Raw genomic sequence first — 18,989 nt, forward strand, 5'->3', positions numbered from 1 at the left:
ACACCCTTTGTCCCGCTGAATTGTATACACAGGTCTCTTGTGTTTCTAGTTCCCTAGTCATCATTGTAATTACTGCCTTAAAAATGTATGTATCTGTTTATACATCTCTTTCCTCTGCTAACTAGTGAAATTCTCAGTGGCAATGACCACATCTTTTTTTAAAATTCAATTTATTTTTTATTTTGGGCTCAAGGTACAGAGCGGTGCTTTCTTTTATGGTCCTCAGTTCATGGTGTATGCTCATCATTAGTCCACACGAATGCCTCTCTCTTATCTTATTATCCATGAGAGTGAACAGTGTGACATAGTTACGTGTCTTCATTTGGCTTTCCAGAAATCAGAACCTGAGATGGGAATTCTTGGGAAAGTGATTCACTGAGGGAGGACTCTCAGGAGAAATCTGCGAGGGTGAGGGGAAGCAGGACAGGATGCATCTCCAGTGGAGGCCAGCCTCAGCCTGATCCCATGAGGAGCTTGGAGAATGAATGTCCCATGGGCTACCTCCACCTTGAGCAAGGGGAGTGGGACTTTTTACCCCATCATTCAGTCTCTGCCATGTGTCACATCTTTGGGCAAAACAGCTACTGAGAGCAATTCTCGGGAGAAAGGGGTCAGCAAGCAGGACCCACCACAGCCTGGGTGGGGTCACAGGCCTGGTGAGGAGGGTCTGGGTGGGCCATCGGTGGGGTCATTGGCAATCTGTGTCAGTTTTTAGATGTGACCTTATCAAACACGTGCTGTGGTACTGGTTTAACTGCTTGTGCAGTTGCACAGTTTTATTCTTTCCTATAAATTTTGGAATAAGTGTATTGAATTCTTCAAAGATTCCCGCAGGAATTTGGATTGTAATTGCATTGAATTTGTAGTGAATTGAAATCTTTAGAACATTAGCAATCCTATTCCCTAGATGAAATGTGTCTCCATTAATTTAGATCTGTAAGTATTTATTGTTAGAGTTAAAAAGCTCTCTTATTCGGGGATCTTGGGTTTTCTCTTCATTTATTACTAATTCTTTTGGCATTTATTTTATAGTATATGATATCTTATTTTTTAATTGTATTTTCTAGTTTATTATTACTGTTGTATTTCTTAATTTTTCTGATATCATTTGAACTTACCATACTTTCTAGTAATTCATTGATTATTTTAATTTTTCTATGTAGATTATGATATCATTTTCAACAACTGACCATTAGATCTCTCCCTTACAATCTTTTCAGCTTTAATTTTATTCTATTCTCATACCAATGTCCAAAACCTTTAGTGCTATGTCAAACAGTAGCAACAATAAAGTACATCCTACCTTTTCCCTAATCTGAAAGGGAATGCATCTATTTCTTCATGAATATAGTTGCTATAGAGTTTTGGTTTATAATTTTTACCATTTGTTAAAACTTACCAACTTTCTTTTCGTGTACTCATTGAATTGATTTAGGTTGAAACAATAAGAATTTTCTGTTCTCTACTAATGTATTAATCCCACTATAGATTTTCTGATATTGAACCATTATTGCATTCCTAGGAAAACCTTATTTGACCAAAGTTAATCATGTTTGTAATATACTGTTGCAGTCTGTGACATGGATGAAATGACTCTGTAATGTTTTTCTTTTGTACTGACCTTAGCTGGATCTGGAAATAAGGATAGAACACCTCATAAAATGATCTAGAAAGCTTCAGTTCCTTTCTATTTTCTATAACAATATACATAACATAGGAATTTTCTGATCCTTGGAAATGTAGCAGGACTCCCTTATCTGTTATATTATCAGGAGTGGAAATCTTTACGGCGGCTATTCTTTGCTTACTGTCATCAATGTCTTTGATGCATATTAATCTATTTTAATTTCCTATTTTTCTTATAGTTTTGACATTTATATTTCTCTTGAAATTTATCAATTTTATCAAAGCTTTTCAAATTTTTTAGTGCAGATGATCATAAGTTTATTTCATTTTTAAATATGTGTATCATTATTTTACCCTTGTCATTCTGCATTTTTCATTTGTATCTCCCGTGTTTCTCATGAACATCTCACCAGAGGTGTATCAACCTCATCAAACTTTTTAATGAACTAAGATTTGATTTTGTTACTCCTCTACAGCTTCTTTTCTATTTCATTGATTTCTGCCCTTGTCTCTATTATTTCTATTTTCTTTTGTTTTTTTCTTCTTTTCTAGTCTCTGAATTTAAACGATGATCTCATTTGTTTTCAGCTTTTCTTTTCCTAATAAATATGTTTAAAGCTAGATGCTTTCTTCTTGGCACTACTTTTGGTATATAGTTTTTCATTTAGTACTATCTTCCATCATTTATTTTCTAAATCCCAGGTTTATTAATTGCTTCTCTTAGTTATGTGGAATTAATTATCCTTTTTATCAATGTAGAATTCAGTTGCATTATGGCTAAAGAACAAAGTTCATATGCTATTGATTAATTTCAGTTTACTGAGACTTTCTTTGTGGCTTAATAAATTCTAAGTTTTCATAAATGTCCCATGAGTTGTGCTTGAAAAAATGTGCATATTATATTCTCTTTATTGTTTGTAGAAATTTTTAGGTATCAAAATATTTAAGTTTATTAATTGCATCATTGAAATCTAGCTCTCTGCTTTGGCTCTTAGTTATTGAGGATATGTTAAAATATATAGCTAAATTTTTAGATTTAATTCTTTCTCCACATTTTTCTATCATTTGGTTATTTAAATATTTTGAGGCTTTATTTTTAGGGGTATCTGTGTTCAAGATGATTACATTTTTGTCCTAGATCTTTTTTTTCATGCTTTGTATTTTATTTTGTCAGATGTAAAATTTGTTATTCAAGCTCTCTTTTAATATCTACCTAAGTCTTTTTTCTGTTATTTGATTTTGAATCTTTATATATTCATATAGTGGTTTGTCTTAATGCCCTTAGTCATATTTATTTACATTTTGAGTTAAAAAAAAAAAAACCTGATAGCTACCCCCCCCCAAGAAAGAATCAAGTATATTCATAAAGTGGTTTGTCTTAATGCCCTTAATCATGTTTATTTATCCTCTTGATTAAAAAAAAAAAAAACTGAAAAATTCCCCCACCCCCCAAATAAGACAATTACTTTATGGGGGTCATATGTTCTTTTGTTTTTCCCCATCATGACCATGACCTCCCATCATCTCTACTATGTTGAAATTATCTATATTTTTAGATTTTGTTTGTTTTATATACCCTTTTTCTTTCTTTTTATTTTTTTAAAAAACACATTGAGTCCTTGCTTTTTAAGATAACAATAAACTCTGCTAAATTATTTGATCTTTTTTCTTTTCCAAATTTCTTGTAGCATTCTTTGTAGCACTGAAAGTATTTTCAAGTGGTTGTTTGAGTAGCAAAGCACTGGGCTTGCAATACTTGAGAATATCTATGTCGTATTAAATGGCCATTTAATACGACATAGATTAATAAGTTTGGGGATACAAAGTTATTTTCCTTCAATTTTATGAAAATAATATTCCATTTTCATATGACATTGTGTTGTTGTTGACAAGAATGATCTATCTTATTTTTGCCCTTCTAAAGAGAAATCTGCTTCTTCCTTTTATAAGTTGAACTGTTCTGTTCTTTTTAGAAGTGTTCTCTTTGTTCTTGAAATTATTAGTTCCTTTATAATGTATTTAGGTATGTGATTTTTAAAACTGTCACTCTACATGCCGTTTCAACCAGAATTATTTCATCTTCCTTTAAATGTTAGAGCCCTATTATATTTTCAGACATTTCATCTCCTCTCTACTATTTTCCCCACTTTCTTGGTGTGTGATCATCAGGACATCAGGATTTCTATTTGTAGCCATCGTGTCTCTTAGTTTTTCTTTTATGTTTTTTTTTAATCTTTCATACTACTTTTGGAAGAGTTTCTCAGTCTTATCCTCTTAGGTATTAATTATTCTTCAATTGCAAAAGTCCCATTAGTTATCACATCTATTATGTTCTTCATTTCTACCATTCTTAAAATCCTATATTTCTGCTTGATTCATTTGCTTCTTGTTTTTGCTTCAAATTACCAATATTCTCCCTTACCTCTATTTTAAAACTCTTATGATGTAATAGACCACATATATAAATACACAAAACAACAATGTACAGTCAGTGAATTACTGACAACAAACGCCCATGGAACTACTACCTCATTTAAGAAACAGAACATTCCCAGCACCCCAGAAACCCTCTTTGGTCTGGCAGCTGGTTTGTAAAACTTTCAGGAGCTAAAGCTCCACTTTATCCATATGCCTATCATAGTTCCAGGTACAATGTAAGTCCTGTCGGAAATAAAGCGGTACCTGTAAGGGAATAAACGCTCTCTCGGTTCTGGAAGAGAAAAGAATTTATTTACAATCTTGCAAGATAGGGCGTCCAGCCAAACACGTGGAAGGCTGGCGCGCCAGAGGAAGAGAATGGCGGTCTTTAAATCTCCTACTCCTAATTCGCAAGTCCCTCCCCTGTTTCCCCATTGACTGGGTACTACAGAGGTTACAGCCTATCCGAGAACACTAACTAATTCATCTTTTGAGATTTTAATTTGTACAGCCAATCCCAGAGAGCCAACTAGCTCATTTTTGAGATTTTGAACTGATCAGCCTATCCCCCCCAAATTTTTATTTTTATTTTTTCTGCTGTGAGTTCCCGCCTCTGATATTACCTCATATCTCTTTACATTCCAGTAACTATGGTTACTTTTCCATATAAGGAGCAGGCAGATTCTCTCTTTTCTTTGTCTGGGGCTTGTTTAAACTGGTTTTGCCTCCATTTCCCTTATTCCATGCTGTCTCTATGTGAAAACGAAACTTATTCCTTTCTTACAGGTCCTCAACAAAATGTCTCTCCAGTGTGTGAGTATTTTGCTATTTACTTAATATGTATTTATTGAATATGTTGCATTTCCAAGGACTCCACCTCATTTGAAGTCAGGTGCAGTGTGTGATTTGCATTGGCCAATGAAATGTGAGAAGTGATGTGTTAGTTGCAGGAGGATCAGTAAGAGCCAGTGTAGAACTCACCAGGCTCCCCTCGCTCGGTGGGGGAGATTATGGGAACAGGCGTCGAGACGAGGCTTCCGTCAGCTTGGTTCCCTGAGTGGCTGTGATGAGCAGAGCTCCCCCCAGTAGCACAAACAAAATCTAAATTTTAGGGTTGTTACATCATCATAGCCTACCCCATTCTTATTATAAAAAAGGCATAGAAAGAAAGGGGCCCAAAGAGACTTTGAGGAAGCGGAAAGAGAATTCAGAGAATATTGTAACAGAAGCCAAGAGAGCAGAAATTTCAGCAAGGAGGGAATAGTTACCAGTGTTAGGAGGGAATAGTTACCAGTGTTAGATATTTACCAGGTGTCAAGTAAGATAAGTATCCACTGGGCCTGGAATTAAAATTTTGCTGGAGTGAACACTTGATTGCACACTTTGGATTTTTTAATAAAATTTTACTGAGATATATTCACATACCGTACAATCATCCAAAGTGTACAGTCGTTTCCAGTACCATCATATAGTTGTGCATTCATCATCCCAATTTATTTTTTGAACATTTTCCTTGTACTAGAAAAAGTGAAAATAAGAATAAAAAATAAAAGTAAAGAAGAACACCCAAAACACGCCCCCCTCCCACCCTATTTTCATTAATTTTTTATCCCCATTTTTCTACTCATCCATCCATACACTGCATAAAGGGAGTGTGATCCACAAGGCTTTCACAATCACACTGTCACTCCTTGTAAGCGACATTGTTATACAATTGTCTTCAAGAGTCAAGGCTACTGGGTTGCAGTTTGATAGTTTCAGGTATTTACTTCTAGCTATTCCAATGCATTAAAACCTGAAAAGGATTATCTATATAGTGAATAAGAATGCCCACCAGAGTGACCTCTCGACTCCATTTGGAATCTCTCAGCCACTGAAACTTTATTTTGTTTCATTTCGCATCCCCCTTTGGTCAAGAAGATCTTCTCAATCCCATGATGCTGGGTCCAGATTCATCCCTGGGAGTCATACCCTGTGTTGCCAGGGAGATTTACACCCCTGGGATCGGGTCCCACATGGGGGGAGGGCAGTGAGATCACCTGCTTAGTTGGCTTAGCTAGAGAGAGAGGGCCACATCTGAGCAACAAAGAGGTACTCAGGGGGAGACTCTTAGGCACAATTATAAGCAGGTGTAGCCTCTCCTTAGCAGTAATGAGCTTCATAAGGGCAAGTCCCATGACAGACGGCTCGGCACATCAAACCGCTAGTCCTCAATGTTTGTGAGAACATCAGCAACATTCCAGGTGAGGAAGCCCAACACTGAATTTTTCCCCAGCTCCTCGGGGAGGCCCTGCACATATATTTTTAATCTCTGTCCAAATTACTTTGGGATGTGTCATTATTTCACACTAACCTATGCAAACCTACCAAGTCTCATTCCTACTAAAAGTTCTATGTAATTATGGTATTTGAATGAACTGTGCGAGTTAAACTGTTTAGGAGATATAGATCTTGCACTAACTAAACATCTCTTCCCTTGGTCTCACATGGAATTTGATACACTTTAGATTTTTGTATGGTATGTGAATATATCTCAGTAAAATTGATTTTTTTAAAAAAGTGAAAAACAAAAAAAGTCTTCTGGAACCCTACTGGAGTGTGGCAAACTCCTATCTCCTTCAACTGTCATCATTCCATCATTCATGTCTTGCTGTCTCAGAGGCTCAGGGCATGTGGGCAGGCGGAGATTTAGAGATGGTGAAACGGCATATGGTAGGGTACCCATTCACTTCTCACTGCCCCTCATTGTGGGGGGGGGGAGCAACATGTGCTGGGAAGAACATCCTCTACCTAAACAACCACAGGGACAGAAAATGAAGGGAACAGGTGTAAAGGGATGGGGGTGCAATGCTAAAATTGGAGTCTTAAACTCACTGTGTCCTGGTGCAGGTGTTGACCTTTCTGTGTCAGAAGAGGACATAGGGGAGAACCTGCCTTCAGGTCTCTTTTAATGCTCAATTCCCAGCTTCCCTTGAATCTTTGTGCTCCAGAATGCCAATCTCTGAAGTACCCAACAATCTCTTCAGTTCCTGCCTGTCTTTATGACCCTACCCCACCTAGTTCATTCTGCAAAAGGCCTGATGCACAAAAAGTACTTGATAAATGTTGAAATTTTGAAGAATGGTGAAGAATGGCTGGTCTCCATGCCCTGGTCTTCTTTTGGAACTCTCTTCCTGAGAAATCCAGGAGACTAATATATTCCTGTGCACGTTAGTGCTCAACATGTCTGATAACTTCATTCTCCAAGTCCAGGACCTATTCCAGGTCTCCTTATCCCCTCAGTTCCCCAGAGTATATGCCCAGACCTGGAATGTGGGCCAAGGGACTGGAGTTTCTCATCCAGGGAATGTTCACTCTGTCCTGGGAGCTTCCCTGTCCTGTAACCCAGGGAAGAGGGGGAGAAGGATGGTTGGAGAAGGCTGTGCTCTGGTGTGGTTTAATATACTCGGTGCTTGGGGGCTCTGGGTCTGGGGATTTAACATTGATTGAGCTAGATTTTAAGCCTTTTCAGAATGTCCATGACTCTTCTCTTTCTTTGAATGGCTGGATTCTGATCATATTACTATCACACTGAATAGGTTTCTCAAGGGAATGGGAGGGAGAACAAGAATCCTCATTTTATCTCTTTAAATATTTGAAACCATGTCCTCCACCTTTGGAGACAATAAATCCTTGTTTTAGGCTGTGATCCAGATTATATGCCTTTGATGTAAATGACACAAATAACATGAAGCCTTCCATGTATTTTCAAGAAATGTTCAGCAGGTTGAATTCTCACTGTCCTATAGAGTACCTGTCTGCTTCAACAGATTGTGTGTGCAGGTACAGGACATGGAACAGTCACCAAGGGAGACAAAAATCAAGGATAGACTTTGAAGCTGGGAGCATGGCCTTCAGGGAGAAACCTTCTCCCAACCACACACATACACACACACACACACATAACATGTGCTTGTGGATGATGATGTTACAGATCAGCCAAGGAAAGCAGTGCTGTGATCTTTTTGTTTGATAGTGGCCCACTTGGTAGAACCTGGAACTTTAATATCAGCCAATATTTAAAGGTGCACAAGGAAAATAAATATCTGAGTTCAGTTTGGAGTGCAGGAAGGGAGGACACTCTTCCTGGAGTCAGTCTTTGTGATAGTCACTGATTTGGGATTTTGTGTTCAGTATCTATAAGGAGAGTTAAAAACTTATGCCAGGTCATGGAAACCATTAGACTTATTTGGGGCAAGTTTCCTGAGTGGTGCCTTTATATAAGCAATTTTGGGAATGACTTAAATTACTTTCCTGTTTAAATATATATATCTGAAGAAAAAGAGGGTCTTTCCTGGGTACACTTAAAAAAAGGAATGTTGACGTTAAGAAGTAGTCCTATTACATATATTATCACTGTCGTTAGAGAATCTGTCTTTATTTTTTGGCACAAACACATACAGAAAACAAAATTAATCCAAAGAAAACTGGTTTAACTAGCAAAAGTCTCAGCATCTGCTGAAAACTGAGACCAAATCAGTTATAAAGGAATTTCAATCAGTCATTTTGGCAAGAATGTGGTCAATGATCTGTGCCTCTTCTAGTCACAAGTTTGTTTTGGGAGTAGTTCAGATACTGTTGGAAGAATATTAACCAGAACTGATTTCTCTCTTATCAACTTGAATGCCCCCTACAAGGAGAGCAATGGGCAAAGTGTTGGGCATTATAAAGTTGAATGACTTGGAAGTTATAAGACATGTATATAAGCAATTGCAATATGGGATAAGATGTGCTAAGAACCATCCGAATAATAAAACATGGCCCCATATGGGTTTTGGAAGAGAAAAAAAAATCCTCATTTATTTACTCTATCCTGTCCTACTTGCCTCACTACGGGACAGCTGAAATTACTACACAAAACAAGGTGGGAGCATTTTCATTTATGCTTTTAGAGAAAACCATGCTGATCAGGGCTAACAGTATTTAAACTGGACAAGATTCCTGTCTCCCTATCAATTCTCTCAGGTTGTCAAGGAAAGAGCATGGGCTTTGGAATCAGTCAGATTTAAATTTTATTTGTGTTTCTGCCATGTGATAGCCATGTAACCTCACAAAGGCTCAGTTTTCACATTTTTAAGAAGAAAATAAAACTCTGTCCTCTTCCCTGGGTTATGAGGATTGAATGAGGCATTGTGTGTTATGCACTTAGCAGATTATGTGGACATGGTTGAGTCTCCATTTCTGTGGCTTCTCTTCCAGACTCCCTCACTTAGTAAGTCCACCCTTTCTGCAGACCCCAGCAACACCTCTGTGCCAGTGACATCCAATTCTGCACGTTCACCCATCAACCTCTCTTTGAAATGGGAGAAGCTGGTCCACAGATGCAGGTAGTGCTTTTGGAGGGGAGCTGCGAGAGAGGCACACAGCAGCTCATGGAAACTGACCAGGGGCTGGTGCTCAGGGCAATCAAGGCTCAGGGGCTGCTTACAAGAATCCAGGAGAGAGAAGCCACCAACTTGGTGTGCCAGAAACTATGGAGTGCTCAGTATGTGAGTTAGGAGGTAATTCTCTGTACTCTATTCAAGAGGAATGCTTAGACTAAATGAGACCTCTATCTTGACCATAAAGATAATTTAATATCAAACAAAAAGCCCATAATCATTTTGGATTGTGAAAGCAAGCTGATATTTGAAAAAAAGTGCTACATTTATTGCTCTGAGTCTCTTTAAATACTGGGGATGCGTTTCCCACTGTGTGAATTACTAAGACAGGAGGTCTGGGGTGATCTGATGAATAGAGGCTAAGTCTGCATCCTCTATAACTTGATACATTAAAAAAACTAAGTCATTATTGGTCAAGAACTATTTATCATGGTAAGCAAAGAAAGTGTCTAAAATTTATTACATGACATTTTTAGGTTTTAATTCTGATTTGATTACTTGAAAAGCAGTATATCACACTCTCAATTAATTATATGTTGAATCAATGCATCTGAATATGGATCACATAATCCCAGAATCATATGGGGGTCTGCTCATCCATGAATAACTAAGAACGATGGTTCCAGGCCTACATGGATGAAGATGCCAAAGATGAACATGGGGCAGCCTGATGAAATTAGCAAATTTGGAGGCTTTCCACTTCCAACTGGCCCTCTTATCTGATAATTAGAATATTCCTATTTTTGTGATTTTCTTCTTATTTAAGTACAAACAATGAGCTTCTACAGTAACTCCTCTGTTTATCAAAACCCTCAAGCAGAAAGCAATGCCAGAGATGCCTTGGTGCATGTTCTCAAAAGAAAAGAGACAATCATGCTGGGTTTTGATTCTTTATGGAGCTAAGGAGAAGGGAACTTGGTTAGCGGCTCTGTAGAAGCTGTGCATTGAATCAAAAAGCAGAAGTGCAGAAACTGGTTTCAGAGCAGTTACTCGGCAGTAACATCCTCTAGGGAAGCTGAGGGTCTGACTCAAGCCTTCTGGGACTAAAGAAACATAAAAATACTTGTTCCAGGCACATATAGTCTTTCAGGTCAGATCAGGAACCTGTGGGGAAAAAGGAAAATATTATCCCAAGTTTGTTGGCATCTCTTCCTCTAAGTCCCAGGAGAGAAAATTTATGGCAAGAGACTCTCTTGGCCCTGATAGAAAGCACTTTTTCTAGGCTCCTTTCACAGATGGAGCCAAGGATTGCTCTTTCCCTACACTCACCCAAGGGCTGGGGTTGAAAAAGAAGTTCAGACCTGAGACTCTCTTCCCAGTAGGTGCCTCAGAGTTACACTGCCATGAAAAGAGCGACATCCGTCCGCCTCCCACCCCCTCAAGGAAAATGAGGCAGGAATATTACCTGTTTATAGAGGTCCTCGTTGAACTAAAATGAAGAGAGGAGGAGATATATTCAGCCATTAAAAACCACCTTAGACACTTTAGATAAACATTCCCATCCCATTCAACCATTGCCCTGATCCCGTCTTTGGGAATTAAGGCAGGGACTGGTTCTAGATGGACCTATCAGTGACAGAAGCCTTGCGTTAACTGAGTAATTGGGCAGCTCATGCTTCTGGGTGGGATAAGATCCCAGCCTGGGGATTCCTCACTTCCTTCAGGCCAGCTTAGCTGTTCCACCATCTGATGTCTGTGGTCTCCAGAACTCTCTGTGGTTCCTTTTCTAGCTCAGACCCTTATCACAGAAGACAGATGAGTGAGATGGGGGAAAGGCAAGTCTCAGCCACCTCCCCAGGATTCCTTACCTTTTTTGCTCCTCTTATGCATGAAGATGCCCACTCCAAGGGTGATGAGCCCCAGCACAAACCCCCCGACTCCAGTCAGCATCTTGTTTTGGGCAGAATCAGACTGTGCCTCTGTAAGAACAGACCCAGGGTCAGTCTCACCCCCACCTGCTGCACCCCCTCAGGTCCCAGCCGAGGTCCTGGAGCCAGATATAGAAGGCTGGAAGCAGGACTCTGAGAGGGATGCACTTTGGATAAGGGGTAAATTTTGAAAGAACCCCCAAGTTCTGGAGCTTAGGGTGGTGATGAACCAAGGAGACAGATACTGATTCTGGTAGCTGCCTCTCAAAATAACCCCAGGTAGGCTGAAAGCCTGAAGGAAGAGAACTGCTCCCATGTCCGAGGGCCATTCAGGAAGGTGTCTCAGTTCCCTAGATTTTCTGACAAGGGCAGAGAACCGTGAGTCCTAAGGATCCCCTAGGCCAGGGACAGACAAGTCTCCATTGCCAGGAACTTGTATAGGAGGAAGATGGGGTAGATGTGACCCTAGCATACAGACACATAAGACAGAGTGAGGGGATCCAGAGTCAGTGTCTTCTCCTCTTCAGAATGTGGAGTCTCATGGGGTCATGAAGGGGTAACTCACTCCACTCCACGGTGACAGGACTGTCCAGGCTGGGGTGCTGCACCTGGCAGGTATAGACATCTCCCTGCTGGGGGGTCATTTCCAGCATCACCAGGATCTGGAAGGTCCAGTCTCCATTACGGATCAGGCTGGTGGACACAAGCCCAGCTGTTTCCTCCTGTCCATTCCGGAACCACTGGATTTCAATGCTGCCCGGGTAGAAATCTGTCACATGGCAGACAAGCAGGTTGTGGTGCTGCAGGGGCCCCTTCTTGGAGGGGGACACGTGCACTTTCGGCTGAGCTAGGAGCAGGAAAAAGAAAAGGTAATGGCATGATCATTTCTTAGACATTTGGAGTCTAGAATGGATTTCTACATGTTTAAAATATAAATGCCATAATTAGGCTAGTGGATAAGGGTGGTCCTGAAAAGATACAAATACATCTTCAATTACATAGTAAAGATTGAGAAGAATGGGAGAGATATAAAAGCAGTACTTTCTAGTACATTTAGCAGAAATTTATATTATAATTTATACTATAAACTTTATTAACTATAAGTCATTAGCTAATAGTTTTGGGGCAAAGAATGTTTAACCAGCTGTGAAACTGTCTATCTTTTCAATGTTCTTCTTGATGAAAAGGATGCAAAATTAGCTCAAATAATTTCTTGAAGCTATAATATAACTTAGCGGCATTCTCTTCTCCATCAATCTAATAACTTTATTGCAAGAAAAATAAAAGTAAATGAAGTAAATTTAATAAAAAATGACATGTTTTATTCTTCAAATAACCTGTGTATCATCTGGCCTCCCCTCCAAAAAACCAAAATCTTTATATTTATAATAATATCTCCAAATCCAATATTCTGAGCTCCCACATGCTTGATTAGTGGGAATTCCAGTCCTTTCCCAAGTTCCTCCTCTTCGTGGGTCCCTTGAGAGTTCTCAGGAATAGTCAGGGGTTGCCCATCCCCCTGCCTCTCTCTACTCGATGTCCCCTCCTCTCCTGGTCATCCTCTCCGCTGCTCCCAGGTCAGTGTCCAAGCTGCTGCCTACACTCGTGACTTCCCAACACCCAGCACAGTCACTTCTTTTTGGCCTCTGTTACCAGGACCCTCCTCCCCCCTGGATGGCAGAAAAGATCCATCTGCTCCTGGAGAAGAGCCCATTCAGGGTAATTCCCCACATCTCGGCTTCTAGGTCCTTAATAACTTAGTTCTTTCCTTTCTACCTTCTTTCTACTTCTCAGAGAACACCCTGAGGTGGGCTGGGTCAGGGAAAAGCACAGACATGAACCATGTATTGTACACAAAATTGTCCAAACTGCTACCATTTCCTGTGTCCCGTTCTCTCTCCTCACAGGATGCTGTCTCTGTAGATAATCTCATCCAGCCCAGATGCTTCTCCCCAGCTCCAGGCTCCTTACTATGATTGTCCATCAATGGTGCACCTGGGGGTCCCTGAAGCATCTCAAACCCGCAGGCCCCAAAGGGACCACACCACCTCCCCCCACAGGGGTTCCCTGCCCGCCCGCTTTGCCCTCGGGCCTGCCAGCCTCCTGGCGCTTTTCTCTGGGTCCCGTCTCCTCGCATCTCACGCTCGGTCCAGTTCGTGCCCTCTCTCCCCTGGACTGGTTCCCGCCCCGTCACAGTCCTCCTTCCCGCCTGCTGTGAGGGCTGAAGGCCCGTCCCAGCCGGCTCGCCCCGTGCCCGATCCCGACCCCCCCCGGCAGAGGCCTCGCCGCGCTCCGCAGCCCGGGCCGCAGCCTCACCTCGGCGCTTCAGCGTGAAACCCTCGACCAGCTCGTTGTTGTGTCTGCACACCGTGTCCACCTCGGCCCGCTTCCGCTCCAGGATGTCCCTCTGGCTGTTCCAGTGCTCGGCGTCCGGCCGCCCCAGCTCCGTCACGGCCACGTACACCCCCACGTCGCTGTCGAAGCGCACGATCTCCTCCCGGTTATAGATATATGTCTCCACGTAGCGCTGCGTCCCGTTAAGCGCGTAGCAGTCATCCCGGGACTGCAACACGTAGTTCTCTGCGGGGAGCGGGGAGGTGCTGAGCCACCGATGAGCCCAGAGTCCCCCGAGCTCCCGTGCCTTCCACGCTGCATGCGGCCTAATCAGGAGCTGGTGCTTGGTCTCTGTATCTCGGTCTCTCTCACATTTATTGAGAGCCGTGCACATTCAATTTCATGTATAAGCTACTATGTATCCTCCCAAACCTCCCCACCTTAGGGTTGGATTTTAAAGTACTATTTTTATTTTTTATTTTTATTTTTCCTAATAGCAAGATAGGGGATCTTAGGCAGGTCACTGAACCTTTCTAGGCCTCGGTTTTCTCATCCATAAAAGAATATCTAATGAAATTATTTCTGAAGCCCTTTTCAGCATTAAATAATAGAAGGGTCCTGCCTGGGAGAAACTCAAAGTCTAAAAGAGAAAAGTAAAAATATGTATGTCAAATATATATATATGTCATTTAACAAGGGGGTGATTCAATGATCCTTAGAGAGTGGGGGGCATACTGAGGGGAAAGTAATCAGCTCTGTGGAAGAGCAGAGGGAGATAACAGCTTAGGGGGGAGATGATTTTCATCTGGGGTCACAGGGAAGGGCAGAATACCACCGGGGAGAGCAGTGCGGAAAGGCTCTCAGGCCAAAAGCAGCCAGAGAAAGAGCAGTGATGCTCTATCTGAACCCTGTTCCTTTCACTTGTCATCCTGGTGACAAGCTTGGCTCCAATCTCACCTCCTCCAGAAAGCATTGCCTTAGTTCTTGCCCTGTTCCACAGGTAGGTGCTCTCTCATATGTCTCACTATTACATCTTGTATTACCTCAATTTTGTTCTGGTTGTGTGTGTGCTGGAAATCTAGAAATAAATTTCTTAAAGTTTGGTGTAAGAAAAACTTCTTAGTCTAAATGTTAACATGTTTTCACTTTTCAAATGTGGCTGTTAGGAGACTTGACCTTAAAATGTGTGAAATATGACTTGATCAATGACCATAATCACAATATCCAGAATCTTGGGGTAGATGCCATTGTTTCAGAGTTATTGATGATGCAATATCTAATATAAAGAAATGTGGCAGGTCTCCCCATGTGTGCCACCAGCAGGGTTCTGGCAGGTGCAAATGTGCACAGAAATAACCATGATCAAGCACATTTGTCTTTGCTTCTCCCTCAGTCTCTTTGGCCTGGTTTGTTATTGGTCATGTTGGGGAAACTAAGGTAGTATGATTGCTTTTCACATCTGTTTAATCCTCTATACATTAACTTCTTACATTAACTACTGGCTTATTCTTCTTTATATGTCCAACATCTAACATAGTGCTCAGTAAATATTTGTGTATCAGTGAAATGAATGAACAAACAAATAAAATGAACTGTTTGCCTGGAACATAGGAGGGAACTCTTAAAAAAGTTTATTAAATGTGTGTGTGTGTTTAATGGCAAGCTCTGTGACTGCATTAAAACAGAATATCACAAATTTAAATGGCAGAGAACCTAAGATGGTGGCTAGGGGAGACAGGGCAAAAAACATCTCTGTGGAAAATACTAGATAAAAGCCAGAAAGTGACCCAGAACACCAATTCCAGTGATACACCAGCTGGACAAGGTCTGCTAAATCCACAGGGACCGTGAACTTGGTGAAACTGGGAGTCTGTGTTCTGAAATGAATGAGTAAGCCACTGAATATCCAGCAGCTGTGTTGCGGTATGGGGAAACCGAGGGTTGACATTTGGAGGCAGACTAGTTCTTTTTTAAAAAAACCCAAAAGTGGCTGCAGATACGGCAGTGGGAACCACAGAGTGAAGCATGGCAGGAACGGCCTGTGCAAGCGCCTCAATATCTGGTGTGGAAGATAGCCTTTTGTGTACCCGCTACTAATTGTCTCGGAGCAAGGCAGGCAGAGGTTAGCCAAAAGGGGAAAAAAAACCACGCCCCTTGCAGCCATCTTCCCAGCAAACTGGGAACGCTCCTGCCTGGCACCAGAGCCACAGCCCAGAGCCGCATCAAGAAACCCAATGTGACAGGGGTGTTTCCAGTAGCACGCGCACATGCCACAGTGTCAGGCGTGAACAATAGTGTTTTGCGTACCCACAGCTAATTGTCCCAGAGCTGGAAGGTGGAGCTGTGCGAAATGGGGAAATTAACACACCCCATTCAGCCATCTTCACAGCAGGTTGGGAATGCCCCGGCATGGCCCAGCAGCTCAGGGCTTCCCTTGAAGGATGGTGCGCATGTGTGATGTAGCACAGTCTTCCCTCAGCAGAGGTCCTAGACGGGCATGGCTGGGAATAGGAATCCACCCAGAAATCCCAGGGACCCTACGCCAATACCAAGGAGCTGTGGGTCAGCAGCAGAGACTGAAATGAAAGTTTAGACTCTTGCAACAGCCTTAAATCTCCAGGAACACCTGGAAGGTTTGATTATTAGAGCTGTCCTGTCTCCCTAACTGCTCAGACACATGCCCCACATTCAGGGCGGACAGCACCAACAACACACCCAAACTTGGTGCACCAATTGGACCCCACAAGAACCAGACCCCCACACACCACAAAGACAAGTTTGGGGAGAACTGACTTGAGGGGAATAGGTGACTCATGGACACCATCTGCTGGTTAGTTAGAGAAATTGTATGCCACCAAGCTGTAGATCTGACAAATTAGAGATTGGTGTCTGAATAATCCTTCATTTCCTAAAAGAACCCTAGCAAGTAAAGCAAATGCCAAGAGCCCCAAAACAATAGAAAATTTTAAAGCATATGAAAAAACCATATGATATGGATAACCCAAACCCAAATACCCAAATCAAAAGATCAGAGGAGACACAGTACTTGGAGCAATTAATCAAAGAACTAAAGACAAACAATGAGAGCATGGCACAGGATATAAAGGACATGAAGAAGAGAATGGCACAAGATACAAAGGACATGAAGAAGACCCTAGAAGAGCATAAAGAAGAAATTTCCAGAGTAAATAAAAAAATAGATGATCTTATGGAAATAAAAGAAACTGCTGACCAAACTAAAAAAGATTCTGGATACTCATAGTACAAGACTAGAGGAAGCTGAACAACAAGTCAGCAACCTCGAGAAACACAGGATGGAAAATGAAAGAACAAAAGAAAGAATGGGGGGAAAAAAAAAAGAAATGGATCCCAGGGACATGATAGATAAAATAAAACATCCAAATTTCAGACTCATTGGTGTCCCAGAAGGGGAAGAGAATGGTAAAGGTCTAGAAAGAGTATTCAAAGAAATTTTGGGGAAAACTTCCCAAACCTTCTACATAATATAAATACACAAAGCATAAATGACCAGTGAACTCCAAATAGAATAAAACCAAATAAATCCACTCCAAGACATATTCTGATCAGACTGTCAAATACTGAAGAGAAGGAGCAAGTTCTGAAAGCAGCAAGAGAAAAGCAATTCATCACATACAAAGGAAACAACCTAAGACTAAGTAGTGACTACTCAGCGGCCACCATGGAGGCGAGAAGGCAGTGGCATGACATATTTAAAATTCTGAGAGAGAAAAATTTCCAACCAAGAATACTTTATCCAGCAAAACTCTCCTTCAAATTTGAGGGAGAGCTTAAATTTTTCAGACAAACAAATGCTGAGAGATTTTGCTAATAAAAGACCTGCCCTACTTCAGATACTAAATGGAGCCCTACCAACAGAGAAACAAAGAAAGGAGAGAGAAATAGAGAAATTTGACAGACATATATAGAACATTACATCCCAAATCACCAGGATACACATTCTTCTCAGTGATCATGGAACTTTCTCCAGAATAGACCATATGCTGGGACATAAAACAAGCCTCAATAAATTTAAAAAATATTGAAATTATTCAAAGCACATTCTCTGACCACAATGGAATACAAATAGAAGTCAATAACCATCAGAGACTTAGAAAATTCACAAATACCTGGATGTTAAAAATGAGGGGGAGATGAAAACATTCCCAGATAATCAAAAGCTGAGGGACTTCATCACCAGTAGATCAGTCCTATAAGAAATGCTTAAGGGAATTGTGCAGGCTGAAAGGAAGAGACACTAAACAATTGACTGAAACCACTTGAAGAAATAAAGATTTTCAGTAAAGATCACATAGTAAATATAAATACTAATACTACTGTATTTTTAATTTGTAACTCCACTATTTACTTCCTACAGGATCTAAAATACATAGTGTAATGACAAATCAGTGGTTTTGGACTCAATGTAAAATATGTAATTTTTGACAAGAACTACATAATGGTGGGGGAATGGAGGAGTATAGGAACATAGTTTATGCGTCCTATTGAAGTTAAGTTGGTATCAAAGAAAACAAGATTGTTATAGACTTAAGATGTTAAATTTAAGCCCCACAGTAAACACAAAGGAAGTATCAAGAGAATATGATCATAGAAATGAAAAGTAGAGTATGAGTTACAAAAAGTGGGGGAAGGGGCAATGGGGAGTTAATAAGAAATGAGTGTAGGGTTTCTGTTTGGGGTGAAGGGAAATTTCTAGCAATGGATGGTGGGAAGGTGATGGCATTGCAACATTGTGAATGTGATTAATCCCACTAAATGGAATGCTTGGGAGGGGTTGGAATGGGAAGATTTATGCTGTATATATGTTTCCACAATTAAAAAAAAAAAGACACTCTAAATAGACAATGTCAATTAAATGCCATAGATGATCTTGGATGAGATGTAAGAATAGAGGAGAAAAGGCTCAAAAGGACACAATTGGGACATAAGAAAAAAATATATATATAGAATGTAAAATTTATATTAATGTTAAATTTCTTGAACTTCTTAATTACACTTAATGTGATTACATTAATGAATATTCTTGTTCATAGGAAATGTATATGTGAATTACATTATTTGTTCAAGGATGTATGCAAGTTGCTCTCTATGTTCAGAAGACAGAGCAATAGACGATGGATGATAGGGAGGGAGGGAAAGAAAGAAATGGTAAAGTGACAAAATATTAAAGTTGGTAGATCAGGGTATCGGTGGAGAGGGGTTGGGGTATGCTGGAGTTCTGGGGTTTGTATTATTTTTGCAACTGTTACTGTAAGTTTTAATTTGTTTCAAAATTAAAAATTAA

The 18,989-nt window shown here is 40.6% G+C and overlaps 1 protein-coding gene across 2 annotated transcripts in view; it reads right to left on the reverse strand.

Annotated features, from left to right (window-relative positions):
- Window positions 1-8,440: 8,440 nt before the first annotated feature.
- Window positions 8,441-18,989, reverse strand: part of LOC119539320 (HLA class II histocompatibility antigen, DP beta 1 chain-like) — a 37,036-nt gene continuing 26,487 nt past the window's right edge. Inside the window, exons 2-6 of one of the 2 annotated variants that reach the window (XM_037842761.1) lie at window positions 13,649-13,912; window positions 11,898-12,179; window positions 11,273-11,383; window positions 10,870-10,893; window positions 8,441-10,507 (exon numbers count right to left, since the gene is read on the reverse strand). In XM_037842761.1, coding sequence (XP_037698689.1) covers window positions 10,874-10,893; window positions 11,273-11,383; window positions 11,898-12,179; window positions 13,649-13,912 — 677 coding nt within the window. In that variant the 3' untranslated portion in view covers window positions 8,441-10,507; window positions 10,870-10,873. Of the gene's footprint in view, window positions 10,569-10,869; window positions 10,894-11,272; window positions 11,384-11,897; window positions 12,180-13,648; window positions 13,913-18,989 lie in introns of both variants that reach the window. The other variant, XM_037842760.1, reaches the window with a different exon arrangement.

Source organism: Choloepus didactylus, chromosome 7 (assembly GCF_015220235.1).
Source record: "Choloepus didactylus isolate mChoDid1 chromosome 7, mChoDid1.pri, whole genome shotgun sequence".
Taxonomy (NCBI): Eukaryota; Metazoa; Chordata; class Mammalia; order Pilosa; family Megalonychidae; genus Choloepus; species Choloepus didactylus.